The sequence below is a fragment of the Notamacropus eugenii genome, chromosome 2 (assembly GCF_028372415.1).
Source record: "Notamacropus eugenii isolate mMacEug1 chromosome 2, mMacEug1.pri_v2, whole genome shotgun sequence".
In the NCBI taxonomy this organism is placed as follows: Eukaryota; Metazoa; Chordata; class Mammalia; order Diprotodontia; family Macropodidae; genus Notamacropus; species Notamacropus eugenii.
In genome coordinates, this window is record NC_092873.1 from 186891749 (window position 1) to 186913257 (window position 21509).

Genomic DNA, 21509 nt, shown 5'->3' on the forward strand with positions numbered 1-21509 from the left:
AAACTAATCTTTATGAAAAATCAAGAAATTATCAAACAAAACCAAAGGAATGAAAAAAATAGTAGACAATGTGAATATCTGATTGGAAAAACAACTGACCTGGAAAATAGATCCAGGAGAGACAATTTAAAAATTATGGGACTACTTGAAAGCCATGATCAAAAAAAGAGCCTAGACATCATCTTTCAAGAAATTATCAAGGAAAACTGCCCTGATATTCTAGAACCAGAGAGTAAAATAGATATTGAAAGAATCCACCAAACGTCTCCTAAAAGAGATCCTAAAAGGAAACGTCCTAGGAATATTGTAGCCAAATTCTAGAGTTCCCAAATCAAGGAGAAAATATTGCAAGCAGCCAGAAGGAAACAATTCAAGTACTGTGGAAACACAACTAGGATAATACAAGATTTAGCAGCTTCTACACTAAGGGACTGGAGGGTTTAGAATATGATATTTTAGAGGTCAAAGGAGGTAGAATTAAAACCAAGAATCACCTACCCAGCAAAACTGAGTATAATACTACGGGGGAAAAATGGTTATTCAATGAAATAGAGGACTTTCAAGTATTCTTGATGAAAGAACCAGAAATAAATAGAAAATCTGACTTTCAAATATATGAATCAAGGGAAGCATGAAAAAGTAAACAGGAAAGAGAAATCATAAGAGACTTAATAAAGCTGAACTGTTTACATTAGTACATGGAAAGATAATATTTGTAACTCTTGAGACTTTTCTCAGTATTAGAGTAGTTGGAGGGATTATATACATATAGACTGAGGGAACGGGGGGTGAGAGAGGAATATTTTGAGAAGAGAAAGGGAGTAACAGAATGGGGCAAATTATCTCTCACATAAAAGAGGCAAGAGGGAAAGAGTGAACTTTTTATCATATTTGGCTTAAGGAGAAATAACATGCACACTCAATTTGGTATGAAAATCTATCTTACACTGCAGGAAAGTAGGGAGGAATGGGATAAGTGAGGATATGGGAGATGACAGAAGGGAGGACAAATGGGAAGAGGGGATACTTAGAAGTAAAAACACTTTTGAGGAGGGACAGGATCAAATGAGAGATTAGAATAAATGGGGGGGCAGGAAAGGAAGGAGGGAAATATAGTTAGCCTTTCACAACATGACTGTTATGGAAGTGTTTTGCATAACTACACATGTATAACCTATATTGAATTGCTTGCCTACCCAGTGGGGATGGGTGGGGAGGAAGGAAAGGAGAGAAGTTGGAACTCAAAGTTTTAAAAATGAATGTTAAAAATTGTTTTTACATGCAACTGGGAAATAAGACATACAGGCAATGGGGTATAGAAATCTATCTTGCACTACAAGAAAATGCAGTGGAAGGGGATGAGAGAAGGGAGGGGTATGATGAAGGGAGGGTAGATTGGGGGAAGAGATAATTAGAATACATGCTGTCTTTGGGGTGGGCGGAGAGGACAGATGGGGAGAAAATTTGGAACTCAAAATTTTGTTGAAGTGAATGTTGAAAACTAAAAATAATTTTTTTTTAAGAAATAAAAATAAAATTTAAAAATTGATCCCAAAGAAGCCCCCACCAATATAGCATCTGGGTCTCCTCCTCTCCACAATCCTTACTAGCTACCCTAAGTTCTAGGTACTTGCTGGGTCAAATCATGTAGCTACTGTCTTCAAGATGGAACCTGGTAGGTATCTCACTTACCCCCTTCCAAGTCTCACATCTCTGCTTCAGCTAATCTTCGGCTATTCTGTTTCAAAGTCACCAAAACCCTGTGCAACACTCACTAGGAATGCTGCTTATGGGTAAGCCTCACAGATAAATTCTTCCCAGGTCTCTACATCTCAAACTTCTTTGTATGCTCTAGAGGATCCAACAGAGTGTCCAGTGTAAAAACAGATGCTCAACAAATATAAATCACTCTTACCCAAAAGTCAGAAGTAGTTAACATAGAATCATAGAAGGAAAGGATGTTAAAGATAATTGAATTTAATTCCTTAACTTGCTAATAAGAAAAGTTAAATCTAGAGAGCTAAAATTATTTGTCCAAGGTCACTAATTCAATTGATATTTATTGAAGGCACTGAATGAAATATGAAGACAAATAAAACATATCCCTTCTTTCAAGACCTTAGAATTCTTGAATTTCCTGTAATGTATGACATCATTCACTATTCTCCTTTCTTGATGACCTCTTCTCCCTTGGGTTCCATGACACATCTTTTTCCTGGCCCAATTTGGTCCAGTTTTATTTAGTGTCAAATTTATTATGTTTACACAGTTCTCTTCATTCCTTTCTGCTACGTCTTAGTCTGGGCAGCTAGGTGGCACAATGGATAGTGTGCCAAAGCTGGAGTGAGGAACACTTATCTTCCTGAGTTCAAACCTGGCTTCAGACACGTAAGAGCTGTGTGAGCCTGAGCAACACATTTAACCCTGTTTGCCTCAGTTTCCTCAACTGTAAAATGAGGTGGAAAAGGAAATTGCAAACCACTCCAATATCTTTGCTAAGAAAACCCCAAATGGGGTCATAAAAGACTCTGACACAACTAAAAACAACTGAGCAATAAAACTTCTTTAGTCTCATTTACTAATTCATCTTCACCATTATGTGCATTTCCCAATATTCTGTTCTAGGCTCTATTTTTCTCTACCTAAGTAACGTTATCCACTTCCATAAAGTTATATATTTAAAACTGTAAGGAATTTTTAAAAAGATCAAGTAATCCAGAGACTCTTAAACATTTTCGTGTGTCATGAATTCCTTTGGCAGGCTAGTGAAATCTAGGTAACCCTTCTCAGAATGTTTTAAAATGTATAAAATACACTACAGGACTACAAAGGACACTAATTTTGTTGAAAGAGCTATCAAAATATTTTAAAAAGCAAGCTCACAGACCCCAGGTAATGAACCCCTGAACTAAGTCTAAACTCATGTTACAAATAAGGAAATTAAGGCCAAAACTAAGCGACTTGCCCAAAACTTCAAATGTAATGACAAAAAGGTTTAAAGTCAATCCTTCTAACTCTATAACTATCACCCTTTCTATTACACTGTGCTACTTCTCTTACATGGATAGCTCTCAAACATATGCGTGTGTGTGTGTGTGTGTGTGTGTGTGTGAACAGACAGAGAAACAGACAGACAGATCCAGGTCCAATATCCCCTACTAAGTTCCAACGTCACATCTCCATCTGCATGCTAAGTAACCTAGATCTCCTACACTGACACCTCTAATTTAATATTCAAAATTGAATTCATCATCTCTCTCCCTCCTAAAAAAACATACAATAAAACCACACCCTAAGAGAGAGAGAAGCAGATGGCAGGCAGGTCAAACCGTCACCACCATCTCCTCTCAGACCCCAAAGGAGACAACCCAGGACCCTGAATCTAAAAGCACTGGAAATAGCAATGCTTTCAGACCAGGACCCTCAGCCATCACCCTGGGAAGCAAGCTCTATGGAGATGCAGCCTGGCAACAGCACCTGCAGGTGCCATATAGCCACAACTCCAAAAGATTCAGAAAAGGAAATTTTTGGCATCAAAGTCCTTCTTAGCATTTTCAAATGTTCTAACATAAGAAGCTAATATAATTTATCAGTGAAAATGACACTAAAGAAAAAGCATTACCATCTGCTTTACGGCTGCACCATAAAGACCAGGGGACCTTTCCATCTGACTTGCAATGGAAACTTTCCATATGTGTTGTCATCCCCATTAGAATAGGAGCTCCTGTGAAACTGTCTTACTTTCATTTTGTATCCCCAATATTTAATACAGTGCTTTGTGCAGAATAAGCACTTAATGAATTCTTTTTTCATTCATTTATTTCTCTTTCCAAATTCTTTTTTTCTGAACAACACCACAATCTTTCTCCTCATCTAAACTCAAAGTCACCTTTAGTCTTTTTCTCCCCCAGACTCCTTCCTGTAAAATCCAATTAGCTGTCAATTCTTTGCTGCTCTTTGAACAAGACAGCATTTCCTGATTCCCTGGCATTTCTAAAGGCTATTCCCCCATACCTGGAATGCTCTCTCACTTCATTTCTACTTTCAAGTGTTCATTATACATATACATATATATTTCATATATTATAAACACTTTCATAGCTGCCTACAAGTCCCAGTTAAAATCCCACCTTCTACAGGAAGCCTTCTTCCCTCCTAGAGATAGTTGGATTTTCTCCAATTTATCCCGTATGTAGCTTGTTTGTACATAGTTGCCTGTATGTTATGTCTCCCATTAGACTGAGAGATCCTTCAAAGCAGGCACTATCTTTTACCTTTATTTATATTCCCAGCACTTAGAAAAGCACTTGGCACATAGTAGGCACATAATAAATGTGTCACGGCTGACTGACTGAAGTCCTGGCAAATCTACCAGGCTATTATCTCTTGGATTAATCCCTCCCTTAACACTCACAAAGCTATCCCTATTGTAAGCCCTCATGGCCTCTTGTTTGGACAATTGTAATAGCCTTCTAACTGACTTTTCTACCTCCAATTTGCCCTTTCCCCAACTCATCCTTTCTCAGACTACCAAAAGAACCTTTCTAATACACAGATTTGACCTCTGCTCAAAAATCTATAGGTTTCCTAATGGAGAAAATACAAAGCCCTTAAACGGGCTCTTAATGCCCTCCACAATCTGGCCTCAGCCTACCCTTTCCATCTAATTTTAATTCTACTCCCTTTTCATATAATTTACTGTATTAAACTCATCTCATTGTGCAGTCTCCTGACTGAGCATTTGCAGAGGTGGTTCTCCCTGCTTTCTCATCCCCCTCTTGAGATCCTTCTCTTCCTTTCAGGCTTAACTCAGGTGCTAGCTCCTTTAAGAAGCCTTTCCTGATTGATCATTCCAAGTGAAAGCCATCAGTCTCTCAAATTTTAAAAAAAGTTTTATCAATATTCTTTTTTATATTCAGCCAATGAACATTTATGAAGTACCTTCTATAGTACTAAGAGCCAGACACTGTGATTAATACTGGCTGTATAAAGAAAGACAAAAACATTCCCTGCCCTCAATAAGCTGACATCCTAATGAGGGAGACAACATGTAAATAGCTAAGTACATGCAAAATATATGCATGAGATGATGGAAAGCAACCTCAGGAGGAAGGCACTAAAAGCTAGGGGGAATGAAAAGCCCTAAAGAAGACAGAATTGCACTAGGTCTTGAAGGGAGTCAGGGAAGACAGAAGAGGTGGTGAGGAGCGAAAGCATTCCAGGGATGAGGGAGATGAGAAGATCTGAGATAGTCCCTGTAGAGTACGACAAGGAATTAATTGGGAATGGAAGGACTGCCTTGCTGTAGTGAAATTCCAGGTTGAGATTAGATAAAGTAAATTTGTAGTGAACCCAATCAGCATGGTCCAGTAATCTCTCCCAGCTCTGTCCAACAGCAAGGAAGCAGATGGTGGGTGTAATCCAGGGTTTACATCATTGCCACTTCCCAATGGCTCCTATCCCTCCATAGAGGCCTCCATGATAATAAGTACAGTTAAGCAAAACAAATAAACACTTTAGCCATCTCTAAAAACATATTCCTCATTCTGTACCTCTTGTTACAATCCTTCTGCTAAATGGCAACTCCTCAAGCTCTTTTGTAACATGTGGTCTGTATCTCTCCTTTGCCCTTATTATATTCTACCTTGGAACATTATTTGTATATATACCACATTGCTCTTTTAGATGATGTCAGAGACTGAATCGTTTTTTCTTCTTTTCTGTATTGCCAGGGTCTAAAAGTGCCTTACATATAGTAGGCACTTAATAATGTTTGTTGAATTGCTGAATTTAGTAACAGAAGATGAGTTTACAAGTAAATATAATACAAAGTAGAAGGTGTATACACAAGGGAAAATCTAAACAAAATACCATAACAGTTTACAGAAGGGAAAGAACATTTCCAGCTGTGGTAATATTAAGAAACATTAGTTCATAATGGGTAGAATGGAAACCATAACCCAATCCAGTGCTCTTTCATCTTTAGCATGCTACCTCTCAGGTATGCCTCACTATAAGTATACCTGTTTTACAGAATTCCAGATGTACAGAATTGATAAATTAAGGAAGAGGTTCATTTTACTAAACCTGAGGCATTTTGTTCAGTCATTTCAGTCATGTATGACTCTTTGTGACTCTAGTTTTCTTGGCAAAGACATGGGAGAGGCTTGCCATTTCCTTCTCCAGATCATTTTACAGATGAGGAAACTGAGGCAAAAAGGGTTAAGTGACTTGCCCACAGTCACACAGCTAGTAAGTGTCTGAGGTCAGATTTGAACTCAAGAAGATGAGTCTTCCTGACTCCACCTGGCATTCTATCCATTGAGCCACCTAGCTGCCTGTAAACCTGAAGGTATACATTTAAAGAATTCACAAGGTATAATATTCCAATAGTATCTTCAATTGAATCAGGTTATTTCAAATGAACTCCATTTCTATTTTTTCATGTAAAGCTAACAACAACTTCCCTGTGAGGAGATTGGCTCCCCAGACTGATGTCTGCTTGCTGGAGCCAGCTTTCCACTATTAGAAGGTACTAAGGACTTCCTGGAGAAGGGTACTCCCCAAATGAGGTCAGAGAGGAGGTCTGAGGAGAGAGAGAAAGGGATCTCCTCTCTTGTTGCGACCGAATATTAGAAAACTAACTAGAATTTCACAGCCTCATTCTGCCCTTATCTCCAGGACAAGATCACAGTTCTTCTCTCTTCCTCGGCTTCATTTTCCAGGGAAAGGCTCCATTTCTCACCTTGTCTCTCAAAGGAAGGAAGAGGACTGAGACTAGACAAAATCTTAAAGTAGGTGAAGTTTGTTTTGTACACCCTTCCACTATGCTTCCTGTCTTTTTTGTCTCATTATCTGGTACCTTGTACCCTTTATGCTATCCTCTACTTATCCAAATTTCCATTGTGCCATATTCCACCCAGGTCTTTTATCCTCTTAAGAGTTCTCCACCTGAAAAATAGAACTCTCTTTCCTTCTTCCACTCAAACAAAATTCTTTTCCTTTAATGTTGCTTAGTCATTTTTTAGTTGTCTGGCTCTTCATAACCCTACTTGGTCATGGGGTTTTCTTGGCAAATATACTAAGATGGTTTGCCATTTCCTTCTCCAGCTTATTTTACAGATGAGGACCCAAAGACAAGGTTAAGTGACTTACCCAGGGTCACACAGCTAGTAGGCCCCACTTGAACCCAGGAAGACAAGTCTTTCTGACTCCACGTCCAGTACTCTATCAACTTTGCCACCCAGCTTCCTTTAGCATAGCAATGACTCTCTTACAGAGGTATTCAGACCATTAAACAAATTCACATAAAGGTGGGAATCAAATCTCCAAAGGATATATAAACTTTCCAAAAGACATATGCATTTTTAAAAGTAGTTTATTAAACACCAACTAATCCCTAAATGGTGGACTTTCAGATTAAGTAACTAATTGATAAACTTCAAGTAGCCAGATGATATTTTGAAGCAAGGGCAACTACTAGCTGGCAGTTCAAAACAGGGAAGAGATAATAGTTCTGGGTTACTCAAACTCCAGTCTGGACATATTTAAGTAACTCTAACATCACCTAGCCTAATTTTAACAAATAAGTAATTTTCAGGGAGGTCTCAGAGCAGCTTTCTTACCTTTCTCCACCCTACCTCCTAGTGACCTGCAACCCCTCATTGTGAGCCTCCCTCTCTACCCCCCAATCACTCGGCATCCATAATCTCAGCTGTTCCTGTTCCTCTGCTCCCTGGGGCATTAGATGTAAATCACTGGATCACCTTAGCCCAGGGTTCCTAAACTCACTCTAGATAGAAACTAGGTATGACGGTTTTTTTTGGGAATCAAGTAAAAAGAAAAAAGCTGATACCCCAAGCCAGTAATAAAGTTTAGTTTCATTAGGCTCTGCTGTCATAGTAGTAGAATTGTCTGCTTAAGGCTCACAACTTTTAATAGTTGGTTATTACTTAAACATATATATACATATGACTTGAACATATATAAAATATTACTTAAACATATGTAAATTATACATTACTTAAACATATATAAGAATGCAAATTATGTGTTTTATAATCAAAATTCACCCCTCAGATTGAAAAAAAAACCCTCCAATGGCTCATAACTACCTAAAGGATAATCTATACCAGACGACCTAAATGAACTGATATACTAGACATTTCCCCAACCCATCTTACACCTCCTTTCCTCTGAGACCTTTTGTTCAGGCCATGTCCTCTTCCTTGAGTAATTCTCTCACACTGCTTTCTAGATGAACCATTTGGAATCCTACCCCTCCTTCAAGGCCCAGTTCAAATAGCACCACCTCCATGGACTCTTTCCTAACTTCATAGAGGCTATGCTACTACTGATTTAAGTGGGTAATCTGTATTCGGAAAAATGCTACCACTGTGGCAAAAATTCAAATTTAATCTGAATTTTTGGAAGTTGTTATTGTTATTCAGTCATTTTTCAGCTGTATCAAATGCCGTGGGACCCCATTTGGGGTTTTCTTGGCAAAGATACTGGAGTGGTTAGCCACTTCCTTTTCCTCATCCTTTTATAGAAGAGGAATTGAGGCAAACAGAGTTATGTAATTTGCCCATGGTCACATAGCTAGTGTCTGAGACCAGATTTGAACTCAGGAAGATGAGTCTGTGAATAGACCGAGCTGCCTGAATGGGGATCCAGCTAGCTGGGTAACTGAGCTCATCCGCTCCCTTCTGTCCCCGCCCCCTTCCTTCTCTTCTCCAAAGGAAGATAAATTTGGACGGCCAATTAACTTGGGGTTTACAGGCCAGATCTTTCTTTCTTCCTTCTTTCTTTCCTTCCTCCCTCCTTTGTTCCTCTCTCTCTCTCTCTCTCTCTCTCTCTGTCTTTGTCTCTCTCTCTCTAAACCCAGTGCACGCCAAAGCCCATACTTTCCACAACAATAGGTCCGTGACCAAACTGCACTTCATGGCTCTTTTCAGGACCCTCCTGCCTTCAGATTATCAATAGTAATTGATACCTGTTGATACCTGTTGCTCTTTCCCTTCTACCTTCACTAACTTGTTTTTTTCTTTTGCTCATTAAAGGGGCATTCCCCATTTATTTCTTAAACAGGCCACCAATGGAATGAAAATGGGTTGTGTGCTCTTGCTGCCATACTTTTCAGTATGACGTTTTTAGCCATGTTGACAAATGCTTTCAATGAGGATTAACATGGCATCAAGGTCAACTACCATACTGATGGTAAATTCTTCAATTTGAAAAGGCTACAAGCCAAGACGAAAGTGGAGGGAGTGTTGGTGCATGAATTTCTGTTTGCAGATGTGCACTCAATGCAGCCTCTGAAGCTGAGATGCAACAAAGTATGGATCAATTCTCTGCTGCCTGTGCTAATTTTGGCCTGATAATTAACACCAAGAAAACACAGGTGCTCCATCAGCCACCACCACACCGTCCATACGTGGAACTGTCAATTACAACAAATGGACAAGTTTTGAATGCTGTGGATAAGTTCACTTACCTTGGTAGTGTACTTTCCAGGGATATACACATTGACAATGAGGTTGATGCATGCATTGCCAGAGCTAGCTCAATGTTTGGGAGGCTCCAAAGAAAAGTTTGGGAGAAAAGAGGTATTAGACTGACTACCAAACTGAAGGTCAACAGAGCCACTGTGCTGACTTCATTGTTGTATGCCTGTGAAACATGGACAGTCCACCAGCACTATGCCAGGAAACTGCATCACTTCCATTTGAACCGTCTTAGGAAGATACTGAGGATTACCTGGCAGGGTAAGGTATCAGGAACTGAAGTCCTTGCTTGAGCTGAACTGCCAAGTATTCAAACTCTGCTTCAGACAGAACAACTCCATTGGCTGGCTAAGTTGTTTGAATGCAAAATGTATGCTTGCCAAAAAGACCATTTTATGGAGAACTTGCATGGGGCAGGCAATCACATGGTGGCCAAAAGAAACAATACAAGGACACTCTCAAGAACTTTGAATTTGACTGTGCAACATGGGAGACACTGGCACAGGACTGCTCAGCATGGTATGCCCACATTAGAAAGGGTGCTGTGCTCTTTGAGCAAAGCAGAATTGAGATAGCACAAAGTAAACGTAGGATGCAAATTTAGGATATCCACCCCAAATATTCACATGGACTATCTGTGCCCAACTTGTGGAAGAGTATTCCAAGCTTGTCTGATCAGCCACAGTAGGATACACTGAAATTTCACTTTATCATAGTGATGTCATTTAGGTCCTCTTCAAAGACTAAGGACAACAACCACTTCTTAAAGAGGCTTATTCACTGAATGGGCATTACCTCACTCTAAGTGAGTACCTGAATAGGCCAAGATCTCCCATTACATCCTGGGCAGTCTTCAGTCATCCTGATGAATATCTGGTCACTGGATCCAGATGGCTCAGGAGGGGAAAGTGAGGCTGGTGACCTTGCACAGCCCTCCCTCACTCAAAACAAAGTCAAGTGCAAGTCATGTCATCATTTCTCTGATATCATGGTCTTCTTCGAAAACGAAGGATGAACACAGACCCAGCAGTCTATCCGCTGTACCACCCTCTTAGTAAATAAAGATCTCCTGTGTTTGCTTGGAATAAATATGGTGACATGTATTACTTGAATAAAGAAGAGATCTTTAACTAATTATATAGCTCCAACCTCTGGTTCTTTGATCTTTTTCACTACATTATTCCTTCACTCAAAATCCTTCAAAGGCTCCTCAGTGCTTACAAAATAAAGTCAACTTCAAGGAGTAAGAACATAGAATTCAAAATCCTCTACAATCTGGCCTCATTTTTTTCTTTACAATACTCCCCTATACAAACCCAGAACACTTTATCCAAACTGGTCTACCCATTGTCCCTCATACATAGACCTTGGCTAATACCGTTCTACTTTTCTGAACATTGTTCTTTTTCCTCCTATCTAATTCTTATCATCCTTCAAGCCACACCTAACCCCAATATAGTGATTTCTCCATCCTCTGCACTCACTACCTACATAAATCCCAACCAATTGTCAAGTCTTGTTGATTCTTTATTTTTTTTGTAAACAGAATTTTATTTTTTCCAATTACATATAAAGACACTTTCCAACATTCATTTTTTATAAGATTTTGAGTTCCAATTTTTTCTCCCTTTTTCCCCTTTCCAAGTAATACAGGTTACACATGCACAATCATGTTAAACATACTTCCACATTAGTCATGCTGTAAAAGAAGAAAAAAAACAAAAAGGAAAAATCATTTAAAACCCCCCCCCCAAAAAAGTCTTTCACTTATTTTCAGTCTCTTTACTGGCTCATTTCCTACTGTCTACAAACATGCATATGTCTCCCCCATCCTGAAAAAAAAAAAACCCAAAAAACACCAAACTCTCACTTGACCCTTTGACCCCTGCTGACTATGGCCCTATATCTCATCTACCCTTCGTAATATAGTAAACTCTTCTTCACAAAGGTCATCCACATTAGATGCCTCCACTTTCTCTCCACTTACTCCCTTCTTAATCCCTTATAATTCAGTTTCCAGCCTTTCCGTTCCATGGAAACTATTCTCTACCAAGTTACTAATGATATTTTAGCTGCCAAATCCAATGGTCTTTTCTCAGTCCTCATCTCGTCCTCTCTGCAGCCTTTGACACTGCTAATCACTCTCTCTTCCCTGATACTCTCTGCTCTCCAGGTTTGTGGGTTACCACTCTCTCTAGGTTCTCTGCTATCTATCTGATCACTCCTTTTCTGTCTTATTTGCTGGATTCTTTTCCAAGTCACCCTTTAACCACAGAGGTCCCTCAAGGTTCTGTCCTGGGCCTTCTTCTCTTCTCCTTCTATAATATTTCACTTGATTTCATCAGTTCTATATTTAATTAGCACCTGTAGGCTGATGACCATCAAATTTACCCATCCTGCCCCTAATTCTCTGCTGATCTCCAAACTTGCGTGTCCAATTGCCTTTCAGATATCTGTCTAAAACAGAACTCATCATCTTTTCCCCTAAACCTTCCTTTTCTCCTATATTCCCTATTACTACAGAGGGCAACACCATCTTCTCTATCTCTCAGGTTCACGATCTAGGAGTCATACTGGACTCCTCACTATCTCTCGGACCCTTCTGCCCCATAACCAATCTGCTCCCAAGGCCTGTGGTTTCACCTTTGCAAAATCTCTCAAATATGCTCTCTTCTCTTCTATGATACTACCATCACTCTAGTACAGGCCTTCATCCCTTCACACTTGCACTACTGCAATAGCCTGATGGTAGGTCTGCCTGCCTCAAATCCATTCCCACTAATATCCATTCTCCATATATCCACTACAGTGATTTCCTAAATAAAAGTCCAATCATGTCAACCCCTCCTCATCCCCCAACTCAATAAATTCCAGTGGCTCCATATTATCACCAAGATTAAATACAAAATATACTGTTTGCCATTTGAAGCCCGTCATAACCTAGCTCTCTCCTACCTTTCTAGTCTCCCTACATCATAAAGCGAATTCCACACTCTTCAATCCAGTGACACTGGCCTCTTGCCTCTTCCATGAAGAAGACACTGCATCTTTCTGTTCTGGGCATTTTCTCTGGCTGTTTCCAGTGCCTGGAATGCTCTCCCCCTCCACTTCAATGACTGACCTCCCTGAATTCCCTTAAATACCAACTAAAATCCCACCTTCTGTACAGAAGGCCTTCCCCAACTCTTCTCAATCCCAGTGCCTTTCCTCTGTTATTTATTTCCAATTTATTCTGAATAATAACTAGCTTTATATATATTTGCTTGCATGTCGTTTCATCTACTAGACTGTAAAAGATCCTTGCGGGCAAGGACTGTCTTTTGCCTCTTTCTATATCCTTAGCAAAATGCCCGGCACTTGGTAGGCACTTAAAATTTTATCGTCTAATCGATTTTAAAACTACAACTCTCAAATTTATCCTCTTCTGACATTCCCCCAGTTCAGGCCCTTATCACCTGACATCTGGATTATTATGACAGTTTCCTAATTGGATTTCCTGCATTTCAGTGTCTGCTCTCTCCAATTCATCCCTCAAACAGTCAAACAAAATTGACATTCCTCAAAACAAGTCCACCCATAGCACTCCCCTACTCAAGATGCTTGGCTCCCTACTGTCTCAAAGATAAAATATAGACTTCTCAGTTTGGTAGTTAAAGTCCTTCCACATTCTGACCCCAACCTACTTTTCCAAGGTGATTACACCTATTCCCTCTCACTCACTCTAGATTTCTGTTGCCACAGCCCACTTGCTGCTCTCCATCCCTGTCACTGACTCTCCATCTCCGTTCTTTGTAAAGACTACTATCCAGAGTGCTCTCTGTCATCACCTGTACTAGTACCACTAGTTTTCTTCATGGTTCAGCTCAAGTAGCACCTTCTACAAAAGCCTTTGCTTATTCCCTAGTTCTTAGTATTTCTGATATACCTGAAAATTAGTTTGTATGTTACACAGACGTATGTGCACATATATACATAGATATACATACATATAACATGTACGTAGATAATACAATCTACATACATACATGTATATGTATACAGATAAATAAATCTATGTGTATATGTAATATGAATATGTATGTATATGTGGGTGTGATTTATTTATCTGTGTAAACACTATTTCCCCTTCCCTCCTACCCTCTCTGCAACATAACTTAGAGGGCAAAGATGATTTCACTTCTGCCTCCATAATCCCAGCACCTAGCAAGGTCTCTGGCATATGGTAGGCTAAATAAACTTGTTGAATTCAATTACATTATCTGCCTGTAAGTGTTTTATCTTCCCAAACAGGCCATAAACTCTATCAGTGCAAGAACAGTGTTTTACAGGTCTTTGTATTTCCTACAGTGCTTTGCAAATAGTGGGCACTCAAACATGTGATTGATTAATGAGGACTTGCATACCTAATTGTAAATGTACGCTACAGAGAGATATTTAACACCTAAAAGAACAAGGGGAAAACAATCAGCTAATTGCTACATTGTTGTAAATGGCATAATTATCATCTATCCAAGAAAGATCTGGGAACTGTTGCCAACTGAAATATGTATTGTTTTTCCTTTTCTTGGTAGAATGGCTTTGGAGGATGGGAGAAAGTTCCCTGAGCAGACAAATGGGTAGGATAAAAGCAGGAGGTAAGCAGCGGGCTTTCCTGAAGGTCTTTTTTCCAGAAGAAATGACAGTGGTGATTAGAAAATCTGGTACTTATGCAAGGCGGATTTTAATGCATGACCCTGCATTTTTACTGAACCAGCTTATATGTGACTATCTAACAATGCAGGTTACCTTTTCCCTCCCACAAGATATAGGTTTGACTTCTGATTGTGAAAATCATAAGCACTCATAATGTAATCTAGTTCTTCATGCATACTGTGTAGCAAAATTTCAGATTAAACAGTGTTAGAGATTGAAAATTATTTCCAAATATTATGTTATACAAATCTGAAAAGTTATAAAAACAAAACTACAAAGAATTCTGAATTCAGTATGGCATTATTAAACTATGTAAATATTTATAATTGGCTACGTTACAGGAAAGGAATCAATACAATTTTACATATTTCAAAAATGAAGTCATTTCAGTTGTTTCTGAAATGAAGAGTAAATATAAATACTATGTTTCAAATTTTATGGTTTAGAATCCTACAGCACAAACCATTAAGATGTTAACTATAACCTTATACACAGACTTTCAGGAATCTACAAATAAAAAGGCATCACAAGGCAACAATTAAGCAATAAATCTGTTCATTTTGAAAATGCCTTAAAAAGGTTTTTTTAAAGTCACATTGCAGAGTTATAGTAACTACACAAAAAACTTATACAATACTTTGTAAAAACAAAATGGTAAAATGTTGGTTGAGTGAAATTACTGGTAATTATTAAAAACTTGAGTACTTAAAATGAAACTTTTGCCTTCAATCATTTGATTCCTACAATTAGATTTACCAACAATGCAATAGATATACACTATTCCTCACCATTTTTTCCTGTTACATTATAGGTTTACTGCTTAGTGTAATCATTTAAAAGTTAAAACTTACTTCCACTACAAAGCTTAATTGCTTTCAGTAAGAGAGAACACTGGTTTAGTCTAATAAATGTAATTTTCCTGAAAGTTCCCAAAACCACTCTTTCAAAAATAATTAAAATTATGCTCCTATGTTATCTAAATTTGGTGGGTATCAGATTTTCACCGTCAACTTTATTTAAATCCATCTAGATGAGAAATTGATCTATACTCGGAAAGTGAGTCTAAGCTCTGAAGATGACGCTGATGAAAATTTAGAGAATACATTCCTTTCTAATCTAAAAAACACATACTAGTTAAATTTCATGATATGCTGCAGTTGCCTCACTTTGAGTTTCACTGCATAGTCTCTGATGGTCCCTACTACATGAGAGTATGTCACTTGAGTAATTTGCAACATGTCAGTAATGTTTTACTCTGAACTATATATCATATCCTGTTCAACAACTAGTGTCTTCCTGACCTGATTTCAAGTAATTCTATTAAACTTTTATATATGGAAAAAGATGCAACTCATAAATTCCTGCTGATGAAAGTGAACCACTTGCTATAACTGAAACATTTTGGTACTCATGCTTCTTGGTATAACTGTCTTTAAATGCTATCCAAAATATTCTAATGAAACTTGACATGCTCAGCAAAAGATTCTGCAGGTGTCTACTAGGTTTCAGATATTTATTTTGAAAGAATTTCCTTGTGAGTCTAAAGTGTAGATAATACAACAGAAGATGAAAGTTTACCACTGGAATGAAGTCAGAGATGAGCTGGTCTAACCTTCATGACTTATCAAATGAGGAATTTGTTGCATACAGAGGTTAAGAGACTTGCCAAAATTGCCCAGCAAAGTAATGTCAGAGCCAGGACTAGAACTCAGGTCTGCCGATTCCTCGTCCCATGTGTTTTGTACTAAACAAGCCATGCTGCCCCTCTCCTAACAATAAGCTGACTGTTCTTAAAACAGCTTGTACTAATCTTTATGCCATTCTAAATGTTAATGTCAAAATTCCCAATCTGGGGCTGTTTTATTTCTTCTCACTAGTTAGCAAAATCCATCTCTGACTAGTTCTGTGGGAAAGCCACACAAAGGAAATTTCATGTTTAGGCTAAAACAAGTTTCACTATCTCCCCACTACTACCCTCCAACGGAGAAACTGGCAAAGGTTAGGAGAAAGAGATAACTATGAGACAAGGAACATGACAGGACCCATCCCTTCCACTATATTTCTACTCTACCTCTCAGGTTAAATTATCTCACTTATCATTCTACCACTAGCACTGCTACCTCCCCAGCCCCTATGGACAGCATGTTTCTAAACTGATCGAATGCCAGATTCCTACTCTTCAAATATAAAATTCAAAAAGGGTGAAAGAATTCTAATTTCCTATTAAGTTTATTCAACAAGGATTCTTCTTATTAGCTATAACATAGAAAGTCTAATTACAGTTATTCCTTCCACATTGTGTGGGTTAAAGGTGCCCCAGCCCTGCCCATCCTCTGGTGATCTTGAAAACCCTTGTAAAAATTGTTGTCCCTCTCTTTGTACTAGAGAAGTCTAAATTATTATGGTATTGAAAGATAAAGTGTGCTGATATTATACTATACCATACACATTTTTTTTTTGCATTTGAGTTTGTAATTTTTTTCTGTGTCATCTGTGCTTCCGCAAAACTCCCCCCAAAATTTCCATGGAATTTCTTGTGCCAACCTGTGATATAACAAAACTGCAATGGAGAAAGTTGCAATGTGGAAGGGATAACTATAAAAATCATATTTGATTAAACAATTTAACTCCCTGATTAGACTTGTATGAACTAATGCAGTGAAGTGAGCAAAATCAGAACAATTTACAACATCAATAATACAAATTATTCAAAATAAACAATTTTGAAAATTTGTATAAACTGATGAAGAATGAAATAAGCAGAACCAGAACACTTTATATGCAACTAACAACACTGTGAAAAACAAAAAACTTTGAAAGTTGTAAAAACTCTGATCCATGCAGTGACCATCAATGATTCTAGAGCACAAATGATGCTCCCCATCTCCTGATAGAGAGCTGAGAGATTCAGAGTATAAAATAATATATATGGTCAATGAGGGAATTAATTTTGCTTGATTATACTTATCTGTTACAGGGACTGCTCCCACCCACTCACCCAAGGGGTAGGGAGTGAGAAGGAAAGAAAATAAATTTGCTAGTTGAAAAACAATGAATTTAAAAAATAACTTCTTCATTAAGTTTCTCTTGTCTTTCTTCTTGATACTGCGTCAAGACGTGATTCTCAGCAGTAAGTATATCAACAGGTAAAATTACTGACTCCAGAGTCAAATGGAGGTTACTTCACTAAAGTTCTATTTGGATGCCTTATCATGGCATTGCAGTAACCCTGAGTTCTTAAAGACTATGCCAGTGAAGAACAACCTTGGCAGGCAGATCCTATACCAAGTTGGAGAGGCTTGAAGTACAGGCTTAACCACTGACTATTCAGTCCAAAACCCAACCTAGGTCAAGGAGGCTCATCAGTAGGAACTTTGATAGACAATCCAATGATAACTTTCTGGACCATAGCAATTCGTGGAAGTTTGGAGGGAGTTTCCATTTATACTGATGAAAGGGGTATGTGAATATGTGAAAATATAGAACTTTTCACTATTAAGGTAGTATTCCTAAAAGTTGGTCTTGACATGCAACAAACTGCATGGTACAGCTAAGAGTGCTAGGTTTGGAATTAACTACAAACTTCAATACGTGGAGTCAGGGCTTGGCTCGAGTCTGAACCTAGGCTGTGTCACATTGGACCTGTGTGTTTCAGGGCAAGTCATTTCCCCTTTGTGACCTCAGTTTCCCCATGATAGTACTGGACTAGTGATCTCTAGATTTCCTTCCACTTTTAAATTTATGATACTATTGATAGGGAATCAACCTGTGATTTCATTGGTAGAGGGACCATCCAGAAGAGAAAATTACCCCAAGAGTGTAGGTTATTATTATTATATTATTTTATATATTTATATGTAATATAAATATATTCATGTATTATATTATTATATATAACTTATTATATCTTACAGCAGGCCTGCACAACCTGCAAAAAATGTATAGGTTTCCTCAAGCTGCTCAAAATCCTTTGGCATACAGCAAGTGATCCTCGGGCTGTAGGTTGTTCAGGCCTGTCTTAGTGCTGCCTGGAGCACTGAGAGATCAAGTAACCTAATCCAGGGTCACAGAACCAGTAAGTATTATGTCAGTGATGGGACCTAAATCCAAGTCTTACTGGCTTCAAGGACAGCCCGGTATCCATTATATTAAACTGCCTCTACATTAAATGTCTACATTGTGCTGGAAACACAGAGGAGAACAAAAATAAAAGAGAGACAGACAGATTGGCATGGAGAAAAGGGAAGCAGGAGAAGAACTGAGTTCTAGTATTGGCTTGGCACATACTAGCCACCTAAGACAGCGCAAAAATAAATAAATGACACAAGGAAGCTTCCTGAACCTTAATTTTGCCTTTTGTCAAACAGTAATAATATTGATACTATCTACTTTTACAGGGTTTTCTGTTCTAAAACTCAAGTGAGCACTTCAGTGTTCATTTGTATGTGAATCACTAACTAAAAGTGATATATTAACGGACATTATTCTTACTAGTAGTAGCAGTATTGTTACTCTTACTCTGGTTGCTATCTTCAAAGAACTCATAATTCTGGAGGTTACCAGAAAACCAAACTAGGAGGGAGAATTTTCAATATCTGTTTTAATCTAATTACAGACCTTTCTTAAATGAAGATGGACTCGCAGCAAGAGGTCTGACATACAATGGTGGCTGCAGATGAACAAGAAAGGCCCAGGAAAACATGCAGAATTCCCACGAAGATACTTAATGCTGTGCCAGACCTCTGCTTCAGGCATGACGAATTCCCTGGGCACGGTCTTGAACAAACCCCAACCCAAGTCAGAGCTGTAGATCCAGAAAGGGCCTCTCTTCCAGAGGTAATATATTCAAAAAGGTCCAGGGGAAAAAGAGAACCCCTTCCAGGAAGTTGATCTAACAAACTCAGATCCCTGTGCTAACCCTACACATATTTCTGATAAATCTTATCCCCTTCCCATGCATTTTTATTTCAAGGATTTCTGGTGTCATAGGCACCTAGGTGGTATTGATAATGCACAGGACTTGGTGTCAAGAAGAGCCAAGTTCAAATTCAACCTCAGACCTTCAGCAAGTCATGTAACCTTTTTGTATCTCAGTTTCCTCATCAATAAAATGGGAGTGATAATACCACCTACATCAAAAGGTTGTTATGAGGATCAAGAGAGATAACATATGTAAAGCACTTTGCAAACTTTAAAGCAGTAATAGCAGCAGCAGCAGCAGTAGTAGTGCTAATTAATGTGTGAACTTTCTCTACTCATGCAGATGCCAGTGAGTCTTCGCAGACAGTCTTCCTGAGATACTATGGCAGAAAAAAATCGAGTTTGTTGTCAACTTCCTGATGATAAATGTCTATGTTTAATCTGTCCTTCACATGGAAGACATAAAATCCATGCATCCTTCCCAGCTTTGTACTGGTTCTTTTTTCTTTCAAACCATGAGGAATCACTGGTAGGGAACCTTGAGTGGAAGTAATTCTGCTATGACAGAAGTATGTCACCTCTCTTACCAACCCCCTGGGACTCAGTTTCCCCATCTATAAAGTGACAGGGTTAGACTAGAGTCTTTCCAACTTTTAGTGGTCTGAGGAACCGATAACTGAGATTGCTAGTGATCCTGGGAATTGCCTCTCTTCTCCTCTCCCCTCAATTGAGGGAGCATCTAATATTTTGTAAAGTTAAGAACAAATTCAATAAACATTTTTTGAGCCTTTACTATGTTCCAGGCATTGTGCTAAGTACTGGAAATTTAAAAAAAAAAAAAAGGTAAAAAATAGGGTTCCTGCCCACAAAGGGCTCATGTGGGAGTTTTCTTTCTTCCAAAACTTTCATACAGCTCCTTCCCAGACAGCCTGAGCTGGGAGGTATAAAATGCTCACAAATAAATACAACACATGGCATAAGAGAGGTCCAGACAAAACGTTCCTGGACGTTTTGAGGAGACAAGGATCATTTGTGGCTGAGAAGGCTGACTGGAAAGGCTTCACGGAAGGATTCCCCAGATCAGTCACCTACCAATCGTTACACCGACTGATCACCTATTACACAAGCACACACATGACGTGGCTAGCTGACTCAGTGCACGGGCACTGGGCCTGAAATCAGGACGCCCAGAGTTCGAATCTGCCCTCAGACACGTATTAGCTGCGTGACCCTGGGCAAGTCACTTAACCCTGTTTGCCTCAATTTCTCATCTGTAAAATGATGTGGCAAACAAGCGCGATACTGCCAAGAAAACGGCCAGCGGGGTCGCGGGGTCGGACTTGGCAAAGCTGACGAGACCCGGTCGCCGCCGTGCAGGAGCTCACGATCTAAGCGGGGCAGGAGAGGGCGGGCGAGAACGGAGCAGACAGCAGGGGCGGCCTCCCCGACACGGCTCCGAGGACCAAGGAGGCTCCCAGAGCAGCGAGGGTGCACCGCGGACGGCGCGTCCCAGGGGCAGCGCGGGGCAGGGGCAGCGCGGGGCAGGGGCAGCCCGCGGCGGAGCGCGGAGGCCCAGGGGCCGGGGTGGGCGCGCAGGGAGCGCGCGGAGCGCGGCACAGCGGGGCGGCGAGGCGGGGCGCGCACGCGCGCGGGCTCACCTGGCCGTGTAGAGCAGCGGATGCCGCGTCCCGACCAGCTTGCGCACCTGCATGGCGATGTTGCTGAGCTCGTCGCTCAGGAGGCAGCGGAGGCTCATGAACGAGGTCGGGTAGCCCACGATCTTCTCCGCTTCGGACACCACCTGGTTCCAGTGGGTCGGGGATCCCGAGAAGAGGCTGCGCCGGGGCGCGCGGGGCGGCGGCAGGAGCGCCCGCCACAGGGCGCTGGGGGCTCCGGGGCGGCGAGGCCGGCGCAGCAGCTCCCGCAGGCTCATGGCTCTGCAGCTGGCGGGACCGGGGCGGGGAGGGGTCGGAGGGACGGGCCCAGCAGAGCACAAGTCGGCCTTCGGCCCGTTCAGCACCTTCGCCTGGGCGCCGGTGCCCGAACCGCGGGGGCAGCTGCCGGTGCCCTGGGCGCGGCCATCTTGGGCTCCGCAATCCGGCCTGTCGTAAAGGGGGCGGGGCGTGACAGGCCCCGCCCCCCCGTCCTCGGTCGGGCTGCGGGGTAGCGGGTACTCCTCGCTATCCGGAAAAGCCTCCCTGGGACGTGCTGCAGGCTGTGTGGGGAGGAAGGCGTTATGTTTCTTAATTAAACTTAATTGTTTAAAATTAAGGCCCGGAGAGATTAGTTAGGTGACTTGTCCAAAGTCCCACAAATGGTAAGCAGTAGAACAAGATTTTTACTCCTAGTTCGTGGAGGCCAAATTTTGGCCACCAGGAACGGTATTCTCAG

General features: G+C 40.3%; 1 protein-coding gene across 1 annotated transcript in view; it reads right to left on the reverse strand.

Annotated features, from left to right (window-relative positions):
• Positions 1–21229, reverse strand: part of PDSS2 (decaprenyl diphosphate synthase subunit 2) — a 284652-nt gene extending 263423 nt beyond the window's left edge. The window contains exon 1 of the mRNA XM_072642982.1: positions 20777–21229. Within this exon, the coding sequence (XP_072499083.1) occupies positions 20777–21051 (275 nt within the window). The 5' untranslated portion in view covers positions 21052–21229. The remainder of the gene's footprint in view (positions 1–20776) is intronic.
• Between the last annotated feature and the right edge of the window lie 280 nt (positions 21230–21509).